The sequence below is a fragment of the Stegastes partitus genome, unplaced genomic scaffold (assembly GCF_000690725.1).
Source record: "Stegastes partitus isolate 25-593 unplaced genomic scaffold, Stegastes_partitus-1.0.2 Scaffold220, whole genome shotgun sequence".
Lineage (NCBI taxonomy): Eukaryota > Metazoa > Chordata > Actinopteri > Pomacentridae > Stegastes > Stegastes partitus.
Window position 1 is genome coordinate 49,852 of NW_007577951.1, and position 18,836 is coordinate 68,687.

Sequence of the window (18,836 nt, forward strand, 5' to 3'; positions counted from 1 at the left end):
ATCACCTTCCACTCGTCCGTCACATTTCACAGTCTTTGCTGTTTTTTTCAAATCAGTAACTATGATGATTAGGGATTCCACATTTTAAAATTCAGTGTGCAGAATTCTATATATATTTTAGTAGATGCATTCTGTCTGAGGGAAGATTGAAAATGGTGTGGCTTTACAAATTGCCTTGCACAAGTTAGACTCAAAAGAAAGAGAAAAGACAGATTCAAGTGTCACTGAGACCATGCATTGTCAGTTACTTTTGATTTGTTTTGTATGTGACATTTTAAAACATGGAACAGACGTTTTGTCAGGCGAAGTTTTACCAGGCCGAGACAGACTGCCAACTCTCCCCTCTCTCCTCACCACCCTGCACTCTGCAACAGGAGTTCAAGTGGCGGGAGCTCGAGGAGCAGCGCAAAGCCGAGCGACTCCATAAGCGCCTGCAGCAGGAGCAGGCCTACCTGCTGTCGCTGCAGCACGAATCCAAACAGCAGCCTGGCGACAAGACAAAACTCCCCTCAGACCATAGCAAACCTCCGCAGACCTCCACTCTGCCCCCCGACAGAGCCCTCACCACAACCCCACAAGCTCAGGTCCTTGACGCTGCTGCCGTTTCTTTAGCTAGAGGCGAATCCTCCAAAGCCCCCCAGACGATCCCCTCAGACAGCAGTAAATCCCAGGCAGCAGCACAAGACAAGACTGATGAGACCTGCCCCAGCCGGCTCTCTAACTCCCCCAGCCCCCCTCCGACTGAAACCCCAACTGACTCTAAACCTCCCCAGGCAGAAAGTTTGGAGCCCGACAGGCCCAGCGAGCCTGTCAGTCATCCTCCTCAGCCTATCAGAGAGGTGAACCTCCTCCTCGGCTCTGTCTGCCCCGCCGTCTGCTCTTTCCAGCTTCTTCTTGCTTGTCTTCACGCAGCCTCTAATTTGTTACAATGCAGAGCCTCTCAGCCAGTCGTCTTTTGAATGAAACAAGTGGGGGGTACATTGGAGAATGGAAAAACCACGGGCTCGCTACCAGCCTTTTTATGTCCTGAATAAAACAGCTGTTCTCCTCCTCTTCTCTCTCTTGGCACTTGCTCTCACTTGCACTGTTGCTGGTCTCCTTGACTACTAAAACCATTAGGATGTTTGAGATGTGTTCATCTGAACTTCACTTTGAACAGGCTGAACAAGAGAAAGAGAAATAATCAGTCTTATTTTTTTTTTATTTCCTATCATTTTTCAGCCGTGTTTCTACTGTTATTTGAATCCTGTTTCGTCAGAAGCAAAAAATTTGAACCTTTTCTGTTAGTTTTTTTCTCCTCAGAACAATAAAGAACTGAAAGTGTTAGGAATTTCTCTTGATCTTGGATGGTCAACCTAAGAAATTCTTCAGTGTGGCTATTTTTGACTGTGTGGACTGGGCCATTGCATGCAGATGACTGAGGGCCCAAACTAACCTGCAGGGCACCAAAGCAGTGTCTCTCCCAACGTGTCATTAACAGCGATCTTTCCCTCCACTGATGACATAACTTCAAGGATGTATTTGTGTGGAAGAGTCGTGTCTCCACCTCCGTCTGTCCACATATGTGTCTGTACGGCTGCCTCGAATGGGCTTCAAGCATGTTTAATATCACTGTCAAAAGTGGTCTTTACTGTTGATTGTTGTCAGTTAAATGTGAAGTTTTCTATGTAGGAGCAAAGGATTCCTAATATTAGAAAATACAAGAAGATGGGAACCAGAAAACCGCTGATTCAGGGTTAAAATCTGTGCATCTTGGGCATCTTTGCCTCTGTTAATATGCACTTTCCATAGCGGTTCCCGTCTTATTGATTTTCTCCACTTCTAGTCAAGTCACTGGAATATTTCCCTCGTCCCTCATCCCATCTTTGTCCTTTACGATTCCCTCATCCCAGGCCGACGAGCGCTACCGTAAGAACATTCAGGGCTCCCCTCAGATCGCCCCTCCTCCCAAGCAGCCCCCTCTGCCTCCCCGCTCCTCTGAACCGTTCTCCAATGGCGGCTCCTCCGAGGCCTCCGCCATGCACCGGCCCATGGAGCCTCAGGTAACTTCCTTCTCCTGCTCCCCCAGACTTTTCCTCTTTACTCCTGTCACTCTGTCTTCCTCCTTCACTGCTGGATTTGTGCTGAACAGTTTTGGGGCTAAAGGGCAGTAAAGTATATGTTCAGCTGTGGGCGACATGTTCATAAATCAAATGGCTTTTAGCCCATTTATATAAGATGTATTGAGATATATAACTGTTATATTTAGAAAAATAAATGTTGATATGTTAATACACATGATATTGTAAATGATATATCATGTTGAGATACCAACATAGTTGGCAGCAGTATTATGCCCTGAAGCTGGATGCCACCTATCATAAATTAGTAAAAAAACTACAGTCAGATGCTCTAAATGTGCCCACAAAAGGCATTACTATTTTTTTGGCCATGATAATCTGAAGTATGACATCTCTAGTGTCAGTGGTAGAGCTCATTTATCTGAATCACAATAACTTTGGAACTACAAACACAAGGAGGTGGAAGTATTTAAAAAAAAATATTGTGGCTGGGTGAAACTTTTTTTTTTTTTTTTACTGTTAACTTGCTTCTGAGACAATAAGATAAATGACTCTTGATATTGTGGGTTAGTGAGTACTGTACAGATCATCAATCACTGATCCTGTCCCCTTTGTATGTATTTGGACAAATCTTCTGACATTTTTCTTTCCACTGAGCAAACAGGCCTCGTTTTATTTACTCTCGTTTGCAAATACTGTTTGGATATTTAGACAAAAGTACATATGTTGTGGGACAGTTTAACTCAAACACATTCATGGTGTTTTTTCAAACTACTCACCCACACTAAGAATGCCTGTATAGAGTGTTGGTAGAATAGACTGTGGTAGAATATATGCCTTTATGGACACCAAGATCCAAGTCAGATCAACCCATAAATAGCAAAAATCAACTTTGTTGCCACTTGAATACTCCTGTAAATGTTTATATTTTTGCAAAAGCAATAAGTACAGTAATTATTTCTAATAAATCTCCGTTGCCTAAACAATACATCCATTAGTCATGTTAAAGACATAGCTGACATTTTGGGAAATACTGCTTTACCACTCTCATATCTAAACTAGAGAAGCCATCTTAAATAGGAGATGACATTTGCCTGAAGAGACTGTAGCACCGAAATGTATTTTTGCAAGTTAAACAGTGTGCAGGAGTCTGTTTGAACGTTTGTCGTGTTGTTACACTGCTGCCAGCTCTGGTTAATCTTAGCTTAACAGACTAAACATTTGGAAAAGAAGCCATTGTTGCTCTGCGTGAAGATGAAAAATCAGCAGACCTGCATCTCTGAAGCACTCAAAGTACGACGTTAAAAATTATTTTTAACTCCTGACAAAAACTGTAACTTCATATTTCCCATACAGAAGTGAGTATGATCTAGCTCTTCTCTAAACTGAAAAAGTATTTCCCAAAAAGTTGAGCTGCTCCTTTCTGCAAAGCCCAGACAGTGAATTTGAGTGTAACACGTCATCGTTCTGTGTTGTTCTCTGTCTGCTGTATGCATGTGTATTTATCTGAGCACATGTATGTGAAAAGCCACACGCATCTTCCCTCATGTCTCACTGTGTTGTCTGCTTGTTTCACCTCCCCTCCTTCCCTTCCCTCCCTTCCCCTCCCCTCACTCCCCTAAAAGGTCCAGTGGTCCCACCTGGCCGCTCTAAAGAGCAGCAACAGCGCCGCCCCCTCTCCTCCTCCTCCGCCCGTGGTCTCTCGCTCCCAGTCCTTCAGCGAGTCTGGTGGCGTGACCTCTAACTTTGCACAACTCCACCTGCGCTCCCAGGACCCCCACCATCACCACCACCACCACCCATCGCCCGCACGCACTGACCCCCAACCCCAACCTCCCCTCCGCCACCACCCTCAGGGCCAGAGCAGCGGTGAGGAGGTCCCTCCCAAGGTAAGGAGCTGGAGCTGAGGGCCGACCTTCCCCGCCCCCGTCCTTGACCCTCTCTTCCGTCATTTCACCTCCTCTCACCTCACTCATCGTGCTGTTCAGCCACGACCTGGTTGTGTGTGTCTGCCTTGCTGTGTTGTTAACGCATACATTTCAACTACCATAAGATGCATTCAAATTTAACTGGGAGACTTTGCTTTTTTTAGCCCACAAATTTCACGAGGAGGAGAAATTTTGAACGTTGTTGTATCAAATTATCAAAAAACAGCTTATTTCCCTGATCTAAATTTCCTCCTCATGTTTCTGGAGTTTTATTTTTTAATGAATATGGCTAAAAGAAACTTGTTTTGCACTGTTGAGAGTAAAGGTGGTGCAGATGTTGCATTGATCCACTTACAGTCTTATTCTTTTTTTTTTTCCCTCATCTTTTTTCTCATAAACCTGTGTAGGTTTTTCCACTTAGATATTTTCAATACCTCAAAATCTGTAGGTAAAAAAAATATACTAATAATTTACACTGGCATCATCATGACTATGAAGGGCTCGCTTGTATGCTGCCACAGTTCACTTTATTTTGGATGTATTTAATGGATGTCAGTTTAGTTCAACATCATCGAGCATGTGAGGAACCTTTGAGTCTGTCTCCTCTAGGTACCAGTGAGGACGACATCCAGGTCTCCTGTACTGTCGCGCCGAGAGTCTCCTCTGCCGTCACAACCCGGCAACCAGGGCGGACAGAGGAACGCTGGCGGGTAAGTAAAGTGGCCTCTGAGATGTTTCTGTGTGGTCAAATGTCTGACGAAGTGGCACATGTGTAAAACCGCTGATAAATGTAAAATCTTTGAATGTTAAGTTCGCACAACACATACAAACACACTAAGACAGGAATTCTAGACTGAGACTGTTTTTAAGAGTGTGTGAGTTAAAATTTCATTTGCAGTCCAAGGGGAAAGCTATGTTGTATTTTCGGTACGTTTGCCAGTTTATAGCAGGCAACTCTAAACTTGTTAGCGGGTTAACACAGCTTAAGCTCGAAACTTCAAAGTTGCACAATGACAGTGAGAAACACAAAAACTTGCAGAGACTAATGCATCATATCGAAACACTGAAAACCCACGATTAAACGATTAGATGAGAGTAATCACTAAATGGAGGAGAATAAAATAGTCATCACCTTCAACACGACTGGTAACAACGTTAGAGAGGAGCTCCGATTCACTAAACTCAATCTCAGATTGACGGGGTTGAATGTGGATCCGACATAACGACTTCTAGCCCAAGTGATATCAGACAACGTCCAGGAGAAGACGGGTACCAAAATTAATAGTATTCGCGATTAAATATGTTGCAAATATCAAGCTGTGAGGCACTGGTAGTCTTTACATTGTTGTAAAACTGGGGCATGCAAATGAAGACAACTACTCATCAGCATGCAAGGTTGATTAATATCATGCTGTATCATGAAAATGAATAAATTTAAAGCCAAATCATGTGCCGGTGCAACAAACTGAGAAAGTTGTTAGCACCAGTGCTACGAATAGAAATTATTTTAGCAAAAATGTATAATGTTTTCATAAAATAGCAGTACAAATGGATATAAAGCACACAAAATAATGCATATTTTATCCACTTACATTTAAATTTGTAAGTAGCAGCAAAGTTTTTGTCACTACATGAATGGATGAAAGAATTAATTAATTAATTTTCTGTGATTTCTGTAGTGATTGCATGAGTTTGATGTGGTTTCAGAAGCACAAAAATGTATTTAACAAATCTTGAAAAGCTGAAAAACAAAACTAAATGTATATACAGATGTTTGTCTTTGCCATGATTGTTAATCTGCTGTTCTTCCTGGCAGTAACGTGGAGCAGCGCCCACTGTGGGACAGGGTGGAGAAGCTGCAGTCTCGTCCAGGCAGCGGCAGCTCCTCCGGCTCCTCCAACTCCAGCTCCCAGGCCAGTCCAGGGGATCGCTTCAGGCCACGCTGTGAGTCCCCTGGTACTGTACTCGGCCACATTTCACTAACTCTACCCACTGCTTATTAGCACATGATGGTTATTACCATAACTCTACAATTCAAATGCTATCGGCGTACGCTCCACTAGGTTCTGTGCTGTTTTTATGCGGGTAATTAGAGATCCTTTGAGAGGCCGGCTCTCCTGGCCCAGTTCCGTTTCCCCTCACTAACACGGTTTCCTTTTCTTTCCACAAAGCTTCCTCTAAGTCTGAAGGATCACCTCTCCAGCGGCCTGAGAACGTTTCCAAAAAACAAGATGAAAAGAACCTCGCCAGGCCAACTCGACCAGCTGTAAGTCCACTGTTACTAAAGTGCAGGTTCAGCTTGTATGATGATGAATAGGTGAAAACTGTTCTTTCCCTCTATTTTCTACTACGTGACACTTCACATGAATCCGATGGTCCCTGATTGTTGGGCTTAGGGTGATGTGGTAAGCCTCTTAAATGAGATTACATAATCACACCTCTGCTATGCTTGCACCATTGCCTCTCCCATTGCATTGTATGATAAAGGTTTGTCATGAAAGAAGTTTTGCTCCTTTGTGGGAATTTACTGTCCCCCTCTGCCTGCGATGTGACTGCCTTCTACTGGCATCTGTCCTCATGCCTGCACAGTCCTTTCTGCTTGCCATCTGCAAAAGCCACGAGAAGGGTTAACCCTCTGCCGCAGCTTCCTGGATTTGAATGCGACCACATTTGAATGCAAACACACTCCTCCTGTTTCCTTGTTCTTGTCAGAATGGCTCCTAATCGCACCTGGCTCTGTTGTCGGCCTATTTGTTTTGTCAAGCATGTCAGGGAAGCATCCCTCCTCTCTTTCTTGCTTGTCACTGACCTTACAAGGCTGCTTTATAAAGAGTGTGTGAGGGAAAACAAGATGAAAGCAGCTTGATTTATTAATTTTACTGAAAATCATTAATTTGCAGACTGATTATTGTATTTCCTCAAATAGAAAACCGAGAGTCAATTAAAAGCTGGGGTCTAATAATTCTTAGAGGCGTGGTTGAACCAAACAAATACAGGCCTATGCTTGCAAATGTTTCACAATAGAAGCGTGAAGAAATGAAGGGTTTCTGTCCACTAAAACACAAGGGATTTTATTCAAAATAGTAGCTTATGAGCATGTGCTCAAAATGTTATGCATGTTCTGTCATCTTAAGTTGCTCAATGTTTGTTTCAGTATGTCTGCCGTCCAGTTGCTCACGTGTTTTATTTAGCTTCTTGTTAGATTGGCAAAGCTGTGACACCGTGATCACAATCCCCGTATTAGCAAAGACAGACTAACTCCAACTAAAACACTGTTTTTTCTAAATTCTAAGTCTCTCTTCGCCGCCATGTTAAAAGTGTAACAGAATCACTTAAAAGCAAACAGGAGCAGATTTAACCCTCTTTAATTCTTTCTGGGTGTTTCTTGCTCCTGTCACATTTCTATTCACTGTGGGCTCATTTTTCACTGCGTTATACAATCCTGCACCTCTGTGGAATTGGCACAACCGTGGCTAGAAGCAGAGAGACATCAAAAATGTTTTTTTTTGTGCAGTATGACAGTTATGATGCCATACATCACGAGGTGAATTTCTTCCAAGTATTTATTTCACAACTTAAGTAAATCTTCACGCTAAAACATTGTGTTTTACTCATTCAGTGGATTCAAAATTAAAGGGCTGCCTCCAGTGCATGCCTGCTTTAAATAAAGCCTGCTTCTGTCTGCAGTTTAAGGAAATAAAGGCTCCAGTCACTATTTGAGGAAATACGGTACTTGATTTTCCAAACAATATTTGGCTCACCACATCCTAAAGCTTACAAGGTTTCAAATTGGCGTCTATCCTACTTCAACCCAGGGCTAAGTTGCTCGACTGTAGAGTTGCCGACTTAAAGGTTAGAGAGAAAGCTTCTCCAGGGCTAAAAATAAACAAGGCAAAAACCCAGTAAGCACAATTTTCTACCCGGAGATGTGAGCCTGTAAGTACAGAAAGCTAGACGGAGGCAAGAAAAGACCTGATTGGATCACTGAAAATTAGTATGAAGTGAGGAGGGATTGCTTCATGGCTTCTTTCAGATTGTCTACAATATGAGAGCCTGTTATGCAGTGATTCACTTTTCTTATGTGGCACCAAATGTGCTCATGCTGTTAGTGGCATTTTGATTTGCTGGATATGAAAAGAAAAGTACCCAGTTTTGCACCTTTCACAGCATCAGTTTGAAAAACCCGCAAAAACAAACAAAATCCAGCTTGAATCTTTCTAAGACCTCTTCACTGTTCCTCTCAGGACCTGACCGCTCTGGCCAAAGAGCTCCGCGCAGTCGACGATGTGCGGCCTCCCCACAAGGTGACCGACTACTCCTCCTCCAGCGAGGAGTCGGGCACTACTGATGAGGACGATGATGAGGAGGTGGACCAGGAGGCGGGAGAGGAGTCCACTTCAGGGGCCGAGGACTCCAGAGCTGGGTAGGTTTGGATCCACCATCCCTGCTTTCTGCTGCTTTTTTTAAATTCAATTTCATGTACAAATTTCATGCATAAAGCACCGCCTCAGTATTTTGTTGTCAGAAATAAAATGAGCTGCATCATCTCGCTCATCAAAGTGTTGCTTTGCATGGCTTTGCTTGCATGACTGTTAACGCCCGTCCGGTTATGGGACATTAGATATTCCCATGGCTTCCGCAGGAGGCTGAGCAACGGAGAGACCGAGTCTGCCAAGACCATGCTGGTTGAGGACTCGGAGAGCGACCAAGCCACCACTCCCTCCAAGGATGGCACTCTGGTCATCAGACAGGTAATTTGCCTTCTTAGTTCAAAACCTAGTCGAGTTCTTGTTAAGTTTAAGCAATATTCTGATCCAATATACAGTCAGGTGCATAATTATTTGGACAGCAGCACAGTTTTCGCCTCTGCCCAAGCAATCAAGGACTCTCCATAAATAGATGCTAAATGCAAATCCAACAATCAGAATCAACTTCAGATCTTTAACTCTTTTATTTGTCATGCATTAAGGTGGCCACACCTGACCTGCAGAGTCCAGCTACTTTTAAATCTGTAAAAATGGAGAGACTATGTAAAAGACATACCTGTAATTCCTATACGGTTTATGCAATATTGTTTTCAAACCCTTCATTTCAAGCTGAAAGTCTACAATTCATTATATCGCGATGGCTTCATTTCATATCCGCTGTGGTGGTGTGCAGTACAAAATTATGACAGTTGCGTCACTGTCCTAATACTTATGGGCTTGACTATAGTTGACAGAAATGTAATTTCTTTTTCTCTGTCCAGTGTTTGTTATTCATCCACATGTTCCTCACCATTTCTTCTGTGTTTCCACATATTATCATGCCATTTTTTTAGACTTGCTGCTTCAGATTTACAGATCTGATACGTCAGATTGTTAAAGATTCAGTTATTGTACAGCAACATGCACAGCAGTCCAATGATGAGTGTAAAGAAATTTTGAGGGATTGAATGCCAACACAAAGCAGTCACACACACACCTCGTCCTCCTCTCCACCTGCTTGCTCGAGCCCAAGTTTGCCTGTTCTTGCTTCCAGAGCACAGCAGACATAAAGCGGTTGGTCAGTCTCTCATCTTCCTCGCCTGGCTCAGGTCATGGCCAACCCCCCAGCCACGGCCTCCCAGAGAAAAATGGCTTTGCCGGCCGCATACACCACCTACCAGACCTTATCCAGCAGAGCCATCACTCCCCCTCCTCTTCTACAACCATCCCTTCCTCCTCCTCCTCCCCTTCCTCCTTCCCCTCATCATCTAGCCATGCCAGTCCTGCAATGTCCCCACAGATCCCCTTGGACGAGCTCATTGCTATAGAGGTATGTCACCATCACATCACCGAGGAAAACACCCGAGGGACGGACAGTTGGGCTTAGACGCGAGCAGATTGTCTTGACTAGCATTTGCAAATGTTTGTTAAACCTAGTTGAAGATGGACTACATAGAAGTATTTTGGGTTCCTCTCATTGTCATGTGGCCACAATCCACTTGGCCTTGCAGCTAGGTGAAACAAACATTTGCAAAGCTATGTTAATCAGTTGTTTTAAACATGATTCTAAGTCTGTACTTACCAACTGTCCTGCCCTCGACTGTTGGTCCGAGCCTCTTCGGCCCCCTTTGTGTCCTCCTGGCTTCACTCTTCTCTCTGCCCCCCCTCCCTTCTGACTTGGCTCACACCTGGTTTGAATCTTCTGAGCTGCTGCAATCACTTTCTCTTCTGCAATTCACTGCATCACACTGCGTCGCTGCTGATACCAGTGCCTCCTGGTGGTAGAACGCAGTCATAACGTGAAGGAAACGAAACCTGGAGCTTCTTGGGCTTAGCAGGACATTGTTGCAGCATAACCGTAGTTGGGTGATGGCATGCCTGGTGTGATGGTAGGGGTGAAATGAGACTGTAAAATTTACTTTTTTACACTAATGCACTGCAAATCTTCATACATAAAAACCCTGCCTAAATAGTCCCGTTTGTGGTGCAACTTCGCAAACAACATGCATCTTGGGTGGTGGAATTACGATCCTCTTCTGTCTGTGCTTTATTAGGAGCAGCTTTTTCCTCTAACAATTCACCGCAGCCTGTTTTTGGATCATTTCTCATTTCCCGCAACACATTTCCTCTTGTCGCACATAATGTTTTTTCCTCTCTGTCTTCAAAACAACTAACATCACTGCACGTCATCTTTTCATTTGATTTGTTTCAAACTTGGATTTCGGTGCCAACTTTGTGTTCCCAGATGTTTGTGTCATAAAAGTGCAGTTTGATTGAACACAGTTAGGCTGTTTTATGAGCCCCCAGAGGTAGAACTCATGTGCTTGAAACTGAGGGGCCATGTTGCTATTTGAGTTTAAATCAACAGTCAGTTTTCTAAATTATGAACAAATCAAAGGCTTAACCTCTAATTCTATCTCATGTCTATGCCGCAGTTGTCTCCTCACTCCTTTTTCAAGTTCCTTAATAAATCTCTAAATGTTTGATGTCTCTGTCAGTCCCAGTCAGAGAGCAACTCCATGTCCAAACACAAGTCTTCCTCTTCGTTCACTCCCTTCATTGACCCACGCCTTCTGCAGATATCGCCATCCAGCGGCAGCTCCCTCAACAACATGGGTAAGTTCATAAAAATACGCAACATTGCTAAAGCTGAAGAGGTGGATGAAGACAGCCTCTCTGTGTCCAAATGAGGTTATTCCAATTACACATGTATTGTTTCTGTTCCGCTCCAGCAGGATTTGGGCAGGACGGTCGGCTGGCAGACCCGCTGAGGTCTGATCCGTCCCGCAAAGGCTCCGTGGTCAACGTCAACCCCGTCAACACGCGTCCGCCGAGCGACACTCCGGAGATTCGCAAGTACAAGAAGAGGTTCAACTCTGAGATCCTGTGTGCAGCGCTTTGGGGTAAGTGGATGGTAGAGAACCAGGAGCTTCTTTCACACCACGTGTTCAACTTGTCGTGTTAAACTATACTAATGATGAGTGTTTGATTTGCGCTTTTCTGTTTCAGGAGTGAATCTGCTGGTGGGGACAGAGAGCGGTCTGATGCTGCTTGATCGTAGCGGTCAGGGGAAGGTTTACCCCCTGATCAACCGTCGACGCATCCAGCAGATGGACGTCCTGGAGGGACTCAACGTCCTGGTCACCATATCAGGTACAGCACACGTCCTGACCGCTGATCTTTGTTTTTGATTTATTTTCAGTAGAAACGGGGATAAGCGTTAGAGTTTCTGTTGCATTTTTTAAAATATTCCTTGGAGATTTTCTATCCCACAGAAGGGATCAAACATGTAGAAAGGACAGAAAACGTTCTTGTCATGCATTGTCACCTGCAACACTGACTCCACCTCCTGCAGGTAAAAAGAACAAGCTACGAGTGTATTACCTGTCGTGGCTCAGAAACAAGATTTTGCACAACGACCCTGAGGTGGAGAAGAAGCAGGGTTGGGTCAATGTGGGCGACCTGGAGGGCTGCGTCCACTACAAAGTCGGTACGTTGATTTATCTGTTGAAGATTCCTGAAGCTCACATGGAAATTTGTTAATAAACACCCAATTCTGGCCCACAACTGACTCACTTCTTTCCTTGATTCCAGTGAAGTATGAGAGGATTAAATTCTTGGTGCTGGCCTTGAAGAACGCTGTGGAGGTGTACGCCTGGGCGCCCAAACCCTACCACAAGTTCATGGCCTTTAAGGTAAGCCTGGTCTCAGGATGGATCTGGGTATAATTACACTTGCAGGTGGAGTAATATTAAAAAATTGTTCTGTTTCTGGTTAGTCTTTCGGTGACCTGGTGCACAAGCCTCTGCTGGTTGACCTGACTGTGGAGGAAGGTCAGAGGTTAAAGGTCATCTACGGCTCCTGCTCAGGCTTCCATGCTGTTGATGTGGACTCCGGTGCCGTCTACGACATCTACCTGCCCACACACGTGAGTCCTCCGTTGCAGAGTCCCACCACACCTCATCTTCTCCTGAGCTTTAGTGTCTTAACGCTTCCCTCTCCTACCCTTTTATCCTCAGATCCAGACCAGCATTCAGTGCCATGCCATCATCATATTGCCCAACACTGATGGAATCGAGCTGCTGGTGTGTTACGAGGACGAGGGCGTCTATGTGAACACCTACGGACGCATCACCAAGGACGTGGTGCTGCAGTGGGGAGAAATGCCAACTTCAGTGGGTAAGTGGAGAGATTAAAATGTACCGTCAGTGAACTGAGATGCCTCTGTAGAGAGCAGCATAATTCATTACTTCTCAACAAAACCGTTTCCTCCTACTCACTCCCTGTATTATCTACCGCTGTGGTTGTGCAGCCTACATTAGGTCAAACCAGATCATGGGCTGGGGTGAGAAGGCCATAGAGATCCGCTCGGTGGAGACGGGCCACCTGGACGGCGTTTTCATGCACAAGAGAGCCCAGAGACTCAAATTCCTTTGCGAGAGGAACGACAAGGTGAGGACGGAATTCTTTCTTTCCTTTCTGGCTGTCAGTGTCTCTTCCTTTCTGTTATTCTTTCCATTCTTTCTACAATTTCTCTCTCCAACTTTCTAAACACAGGGATTGGCAGCCGAAAACAACTAATTGAAGTTACTGATGATTAAATAACTAAATAATCTGCAGAGAAGCAAATTGATAACACAATTGCCAACTCAGTCTGAGCTTCCACAGATCCTGACAGCCTACATTGACACAAATAAATCCAAAAACCCTTTAGGCAGGACTCCAGAGCACAACCAAATCTTTCAAGTGCAACTCAACATTTTATTGGTTGCACCACTGCACCTGACATTTAACAGATGTGTCCCTGTTTCCTTCACCTGCATTCTGTGCTACGATTGCTGACTGTGCACGTTGCTGCAGATGATTCCTTCTCTGCTGCTCTGGGAGCTGTGAGCTCCTGCTTGCCCCTCTGCAAATTTGTAATCCTGTGCCCAGCGCTTCCTCTCACAGATGTTTTTTATATGTTCCATAGTTTGATGTACTATTTTAGCTTCACGATAAATTGTGCACAAGCTGAGTACTGCATATATTAGTGACATGTTTTTATGCTGAGGCATTTTTTTTGCCTTATTTGAGACAATAGTGAATTTCAAAGTGTGTCCCTTCAGATCTTTTAATGTCCTTCATGTGCTTTTATTACAATCTGGTAACAGAGTTTACTTTTATTTGCTGCTGTCACGCAGTGTCATTCCATGTCAGTTTATATGGCAGTTGTTGATTTGTTAAACAGAATAAATGAAAATCATCTCCAAAAGATAATCAGAAACTGATTTAGTTTAGGTTTTCACATATGACCAATTTGATGCGGTGTTTTGGTGCATGACAGTAAAGCTGACAAGTAGAACATTTTTAAAGAGGCATAAAAGATAGTTTTAAAAAAAGCAAGTGTTGCAAATCCATTGAACATCAAGTATAGCAATAAAAAGTAATAGAAATAGTGATAGTGTGCAGGAATGTGCAAATTATTGACATGTGGTGTAAACAACTTGTAATGTGAAAAGGATGGTGTGTCACAGCATGCTCTTCCAGTTACACTTATTATTGTAGCACAAAAAGCGTGGTGAAATGTTTTAGGTGCACCTCAATGCAACACTGCAACCAATGTTAAAAGTTAACTCGTGTTCTTACGTTTTTACCTTGTCTCTCAGGTCTTCTTTGCCTCTGTGCGCCCTGGAGGTGCCAGCCAAGTCTATTTTATGACCCTAGGACGCTCTTCCCTCATGAGCTGGTAGACGACATCCTTCAACATCAGCCGACCTGACGACCACACCCGAGCAGTGACCAACAGATGACGATTGTGACTTTGACCAACACCGATGAAGAAGAGAAACTCGCCTTGAGCCTGAGCCGGAAGAAGCGTTCCTGCGGAGCTTCCTCTCACCTGCTCGGGCGAAACAAAACAACGGATTGGACTGTAATCAGGATAAGAAGCTAGGGATGGATGTGTGTTTTTTTTTGGAGGTGGGGGGGGAGGTGAGGAAGTGCGTTCTGTTTGTCCGCTGAGTGTACTCGTAACCACAGCAGAAACCTTCCTCGTGAGCCTCCAGGTTTTTCCAGCCTTCGAGCCTCTCCTCTTCCGCTGAGGGACACGGGATGTGTTGCCTGTTGATGGTTAAATCTTTATGTGTCATAGTAAAAAAAACTTTGTATGTGAATGACAAAATGTGTTTTGTCTGACGGGGGCGATTTAAAAGGCGGCTGTTGCTGCACCGAAGGAGGCGTGTTTTAGTCGCGGCCCCGTTCAAATGATTTTCCACCACGGTAGGTAGGTTTTCACGTCAAGCACGTCATCGCAACACTATTCACAGTAGTTCACCCATAAACAATGCTTGACATGTAAATCTGCCTCTTTTGCCTTCACCTCCTTAAAGTGAAGAATTCTTAAGGGACCTTCATGATATATCCATTAAATACAGGGTACTGGATGTCAGCTTGTACATACTAACTACATCAAGGCTTCAGACTCTCACAGGTTTTCCCTTTTTTACCACATTGCCTCGTGTGCTGTAGGTTATGTTGGACAGAAGTTTATGACAGCATGATGCTTTGGTGTTATTAACAAAAAAAAATTAGCCCCGGTTTTTTAATACACTGTATATTTTGTATGTGACTTGCTGCACATGAATAAACGCACCCATAGATGAGTTTTAAAGGAAAAATCCACCTTATTTATCATCAATCTGTAAGTTTTTTCCTTCCATTGAAGTCTGCACATTTTGCTCTGGAAATATTAAAAAAAACACACACACCCACGAAATAGACCCAGAAATGTGAGGTTCATTACAAGTAGCTGTATTAGTTAAAGTGGATTTTTCCTTTAATATTAAGTAGGGCTAGGATAAACTGTGAATTAGACATGCAAAATTAGCAGGTGGCCATTAAGGTAGCATGGAGGCCAGTGGGCAGAAGTGACGGTAAGGGAACGAGGGCGGCGTGTTAAGCGCTGAGAAGAAGCTTTCCACAGAGAGGAGGAAATCAGCCGATTGTCCTCAAATCATCCAACTCTGTATTCTCAGACTTTAGCTTCACATGTAGCTGAACGGTTGCCTTAGAAGGGTCTCCAGCTGATTGAAATCTGTCAAAATCCACAACTTCACAAGCGAAGAATTGGATTTTGCGAACTGCAGGAACACTTTAGTCTGAAGCAGCCATGTGATTCAATGTTGGACCTCTTTTTTTTTTTTTGTTGTTGTTGATATTTTGGTCTTCAGACAGGTGGTTAGTTCACTTAATTCAGTCTGCATTGAAGATACACACCACTTTAACTGAACTCCATCCCACAATTGTGTTTTATTTTTCTTCCTCACTCATCTTCTGATACGACAAGACTCGCTTCATGTTAGACGGTCTCATTCCACTGTTAAATGTAGAATCCATCCTGCAGCTGTGCTTATGTGTGATTGAGAAAACTTGATAACAGGACTCAAAAAGTTTCACCTACACTTGACTCTCCGATCTCGCTCTCAGTAGGGGTGGTGCCTTCACTGTCTGATGAGAGGGACGTCCTGGAGGTGAGAGCTACAGGACATTGGAATGAGATTCTTTCACTGTCTTATCTGTGACAAGCAAAGAAGGCATGAAATAAAAACAACACACGTTCCAATAGCAGTGTTAACAAAACCACTTGAGATGGCGTGAACTAAGCGGCATATTTTTTAACTTGGACTTAGTTTCTAGTCTTGTTTCTGCAATTTTTATTATGTAACCCTTCAGATAAGTATGCGACTGCAGTGGTTTTTAAATTGTAATGCACACCTTATGTTCAAAATGTTTACAGAAGCAATTGTTTTGTTAAACCAATGTGCATCGATATGAATATTTATGGTTTTATTTTGAGGGCAGTTTTTTTTCCCTGTTTTGTATTTTGTATTATTCCCTTTTTGTACTATCATTTAGACGTTTGTGTACAGGAATAATCAACTTTTGCTCACTTTACGAATTACACAAGTCCATAGTGTCTTTTCACTGATTTCCTCTACATCCTGCGTAGTGCACAGTGGTGCCCCTGGCTGTGTGGCAGCATGGATCCGATGTTTTCTACCACCCAGGTGCCAGGTGACATGATTCCCCTCAGACGTCTCTCTGCCATGCCTCTAATTTATGTCCTCTCTGTGTGTACTATGGGAATTACTGTATTTTCCTGAAGGTCTTTTTTTTTTCTCCATTGAATAAAATCAGAAGTAATTTACAGACGGCGCTGTGTCATTCTTGATTTTGCAAAATTTGATTCGCTTCAAAGGTGTGTCACTAATTTCCCAATGTGCTTACTTATGACAAAATTCTGATTTTTTTTTCTTTTTAAAGTTTAATAAAAAGTCTATAAGAAAACAGTGGAACAAGCAATTGAAATTAAAGAAATATTGAAGAAAGTAGCACACTAAAAATACTTTTAAAAAAAGCCCAAAACTGAAAATACTACTCAAGTAAAGGTATGGAGGTGACACCAAATGGTACATACAGTTTTACAAATGCAATATATATATATATACATATACTAAAGATAACTTAATAATAAAAAGTATTTAACTTGAGGACACCTCTTGGATAAAGGTGTCAAGTCTTCAGGAATCAAAAAGTGGCATCTACTAGCCAGCATTCAGGATTATTTAGGAGAATTTACTATATTTTACTCATGTAATAATGTAAAGACAAAGTTTTAAATTTTAGCATTTAAATAAAAAAAAAAAACTACCGGGTTGTTAAAGCTGCAACAGTACCCATTATTTCATAGTCTTATCATGGCAAACTTAATTTGCATATCAAACATGGACATTGAATGTTTTAAATAGTTCGCCTCTCCCTTTATGTCTATGTTGTTCTGCTACACTGTTGTAAATAAATATTTAAATGGTATCTGGTGGAGCTTACTGGTTCCCTAAATAACTGTTTTTAAATTTAAAAAAACAAACAAACATATTTTGTAAATGTAGCGGAGTAAAAAGTACAATGTTTTAGTGAAAGCTAAAACAGACGGAAAACAGGAAGAGAGGAAATGCTAATGTAGCTATGTGCTAATGTAGCACGTAAAAATATCATTTTCAAAACACTAATTTGTCAACCAAACCCGCAACAAACAATTAAACAAACAGAAATTATCCTGAAAAACAAAGCTCTGTGATATCTGCATCTTTAAAGCAGTAAAAATATTACCTGCCACGGTTTAGTTTCCTCACAAGATGGCGCCGTTGCTCGTCTCACCGCCCATCCCACTTCACGGCTTCCCAAGCAGGAGACGGTGTCGACAAGTTGGCATAGACGCGTCATCATGTAGCTTCCTGGTGACGCCGATGATATTATTTTAAGACGTTTTACGATGGGTGATGAGGATATTTTGAACTTTGTCAGTGGTGTGCGATCATATTTAGATTGAGTGTTATTTATATGTATGTTTAATCAATTTACAAAATAACTGATTCTTTATAGGGTCATTAAACGCCGCTTGTAATGGCTTCCATCGTGATCAAGGATGATGTAAATGGTGAAATGGCGGCTTTTGGGGCATTTTTTCGGCGTAAAATTGGCATTTTTGTGTCTTGTGGCAGCATGAAAAGCTACGTTTTGCTTTAAGTTGTTAGAGCTCCTTAAAATGGCTTTTTTGGGCAACTTTTCTAAACGCAAAAACAGGTATTGTAATTGAAGCGTCGGGGGAAAAAAGTGGTGTTTTGTGTTTTATTAGCGATGTAAGAAGTGGCCTTTCAGTTTAAATCGTGTGCAGACACAAGTCATTTGTGTCACTTTTTGTTTTCCCATGCAGTATTTCTATTTTTTGTTATTTGATTTTATTTCATTTTCACGTGGAATTATCTTAGTCACTACTCCGCTTCACTTAAACAATGTCTCTGCTTTTATTTTGAAACACCGCTGGAGCGCGGTCGCTGTGCCGCTCTCCGACTTGACGCACTTGGCTGGTCACGCTGCAAACCAGCCGGATGTTTTGCGTCGCCAGAACATGATGGGAACATTTGCTCGTTTCATCGCCAAGCCCTCCGTGCGGCTCCAGCGGCGGCCCTGACCGGGTGAGTAACCCGCACACAGCGTCGGCAGAGCGGACTGTTTACTCGGAGGAAGCGCGGTGTTTTGTGGGTGAAAGCTGCAGGGAGGTCGTGACGGTGTTGGTTTGCAGTGACCGTGCACGCCCCATGCGCGCTCCCAAACATCCATAATATAGTTAGTGCTCCTTCAACAGGCAGACACTGAGGGCTTGCTGCTGTGCAGAGACTGAACATCCAGGTGATGGATGTTTTTGAAAGGCAGTTTAGGAGGCTCTGGAGTGAAGGAGGCCTGAGCCAAACACAAGCTCCCCACGAGTTGTGCAGCTCTCTGGGGGATTCATGTGGGAGCAGAGAGGCTGGAGACTCCGCCTGTCTTTCTTCCACCTGTTT

The 18,836-nt window shown here is 43.2% G+C and overlaps 1 protein-coding gene across 14 annotated transcripts in view; it reads left to right on the forward strand.

Annotated features, from left to right (window-relative positions):
• The window catches only part of LOC103356753 (mitogen-activated protein kinase kinase kinase kinase 4), a 41,378-nt gene extending 24,731 nt beyond the window's left edge, over nucleotides 1-16,647 (forward strand). The window contains exons 15-33 of one of the 14 annotated variants that reach the window (XM_008281014.1): nucleotides 375-839; nucleotides 1,893-2,042; nucleotides 3,686-3,949; nucleotides 4,598-4,698; nucleotides 5,805-5,944; nucleotides 6,160-6,254; nucleotides 6,385-6,393; nucleotides 8,233-8,411; nucleotides 8,610-8,739; nucleotides 9,509-9,784; nucleotides 10,953-11,070; nucleotides 11,187-11,357; nucleotides 11,464-11,607; nucleotides 11,810-11,944; nucleotides 12,049-12,149; nucleotides 12,233-12,382; nucleotides 12,474-12,633; nucleotides 12,767-12,906; nucleotides 14,103-16,647. In XM_008281014.1, coding sequence (XP_008279236.1) covers nucleotides 375-839; nucleotides 1,893-2,042; nucleotides 3,686-3,949; nucleotides 4,598-4,698; nucleotides 5,805-5,944; nucleotides 6,160-6,254; nucleotides 6,385-6,393; nucleotides 8,233-8,411; nucleotides 8,610-8,739; nucleotides 9,509-9,784; nucleotides 10,953-11,070; nucleotides 11,187-11,357; nucleotides 11,464-11,607; nucleotides 11,810-11,944; nucleotides 12,049-12,149; nucleotides 12,233-12,382; nucleotides 12,474-12,633; nucleotides 12,767-12,906; nucleotides 14,103-14,186 — 3,012 coding nt within the window. In that variant the 3' untranslated portion in view covers nucleotides 14,187-16,647. The remainder of the gene's footprint in view (nucleotides 1-374; nucleotides 840-1,892; nucleotides 2,043-3,685; nucleotides 3,950-4,597; nucleotides 4,699-5,804; nucleotides 5,945-6,159; nucleotides 6,255-6,384; nucleotides 6,394-8,232; nucleotides 8,412-8,609; nucleotides 8,740-9,508; nucleotides 9,785-10,952; nucleotides 11,071-11,186; nucleotides 11,358-11,463; nucleotides 11,608-11,809; nucleotides 11,945-12,048; nucleotides 12,150-12,232; nucleotides 12,383-12,473; nucleotides 12,634-12,766; nucleotides 12,907-14,102) is intronic. The other 13 variants (XM_008281016.1, XM_008281019.1, XM_008281018.1 and 10 more) reach the window with 13 other exon arrangements.
• The last annotated feature ends 2,189 nt before the right edge of the window (nucleotides 16,648-18,836 follow it).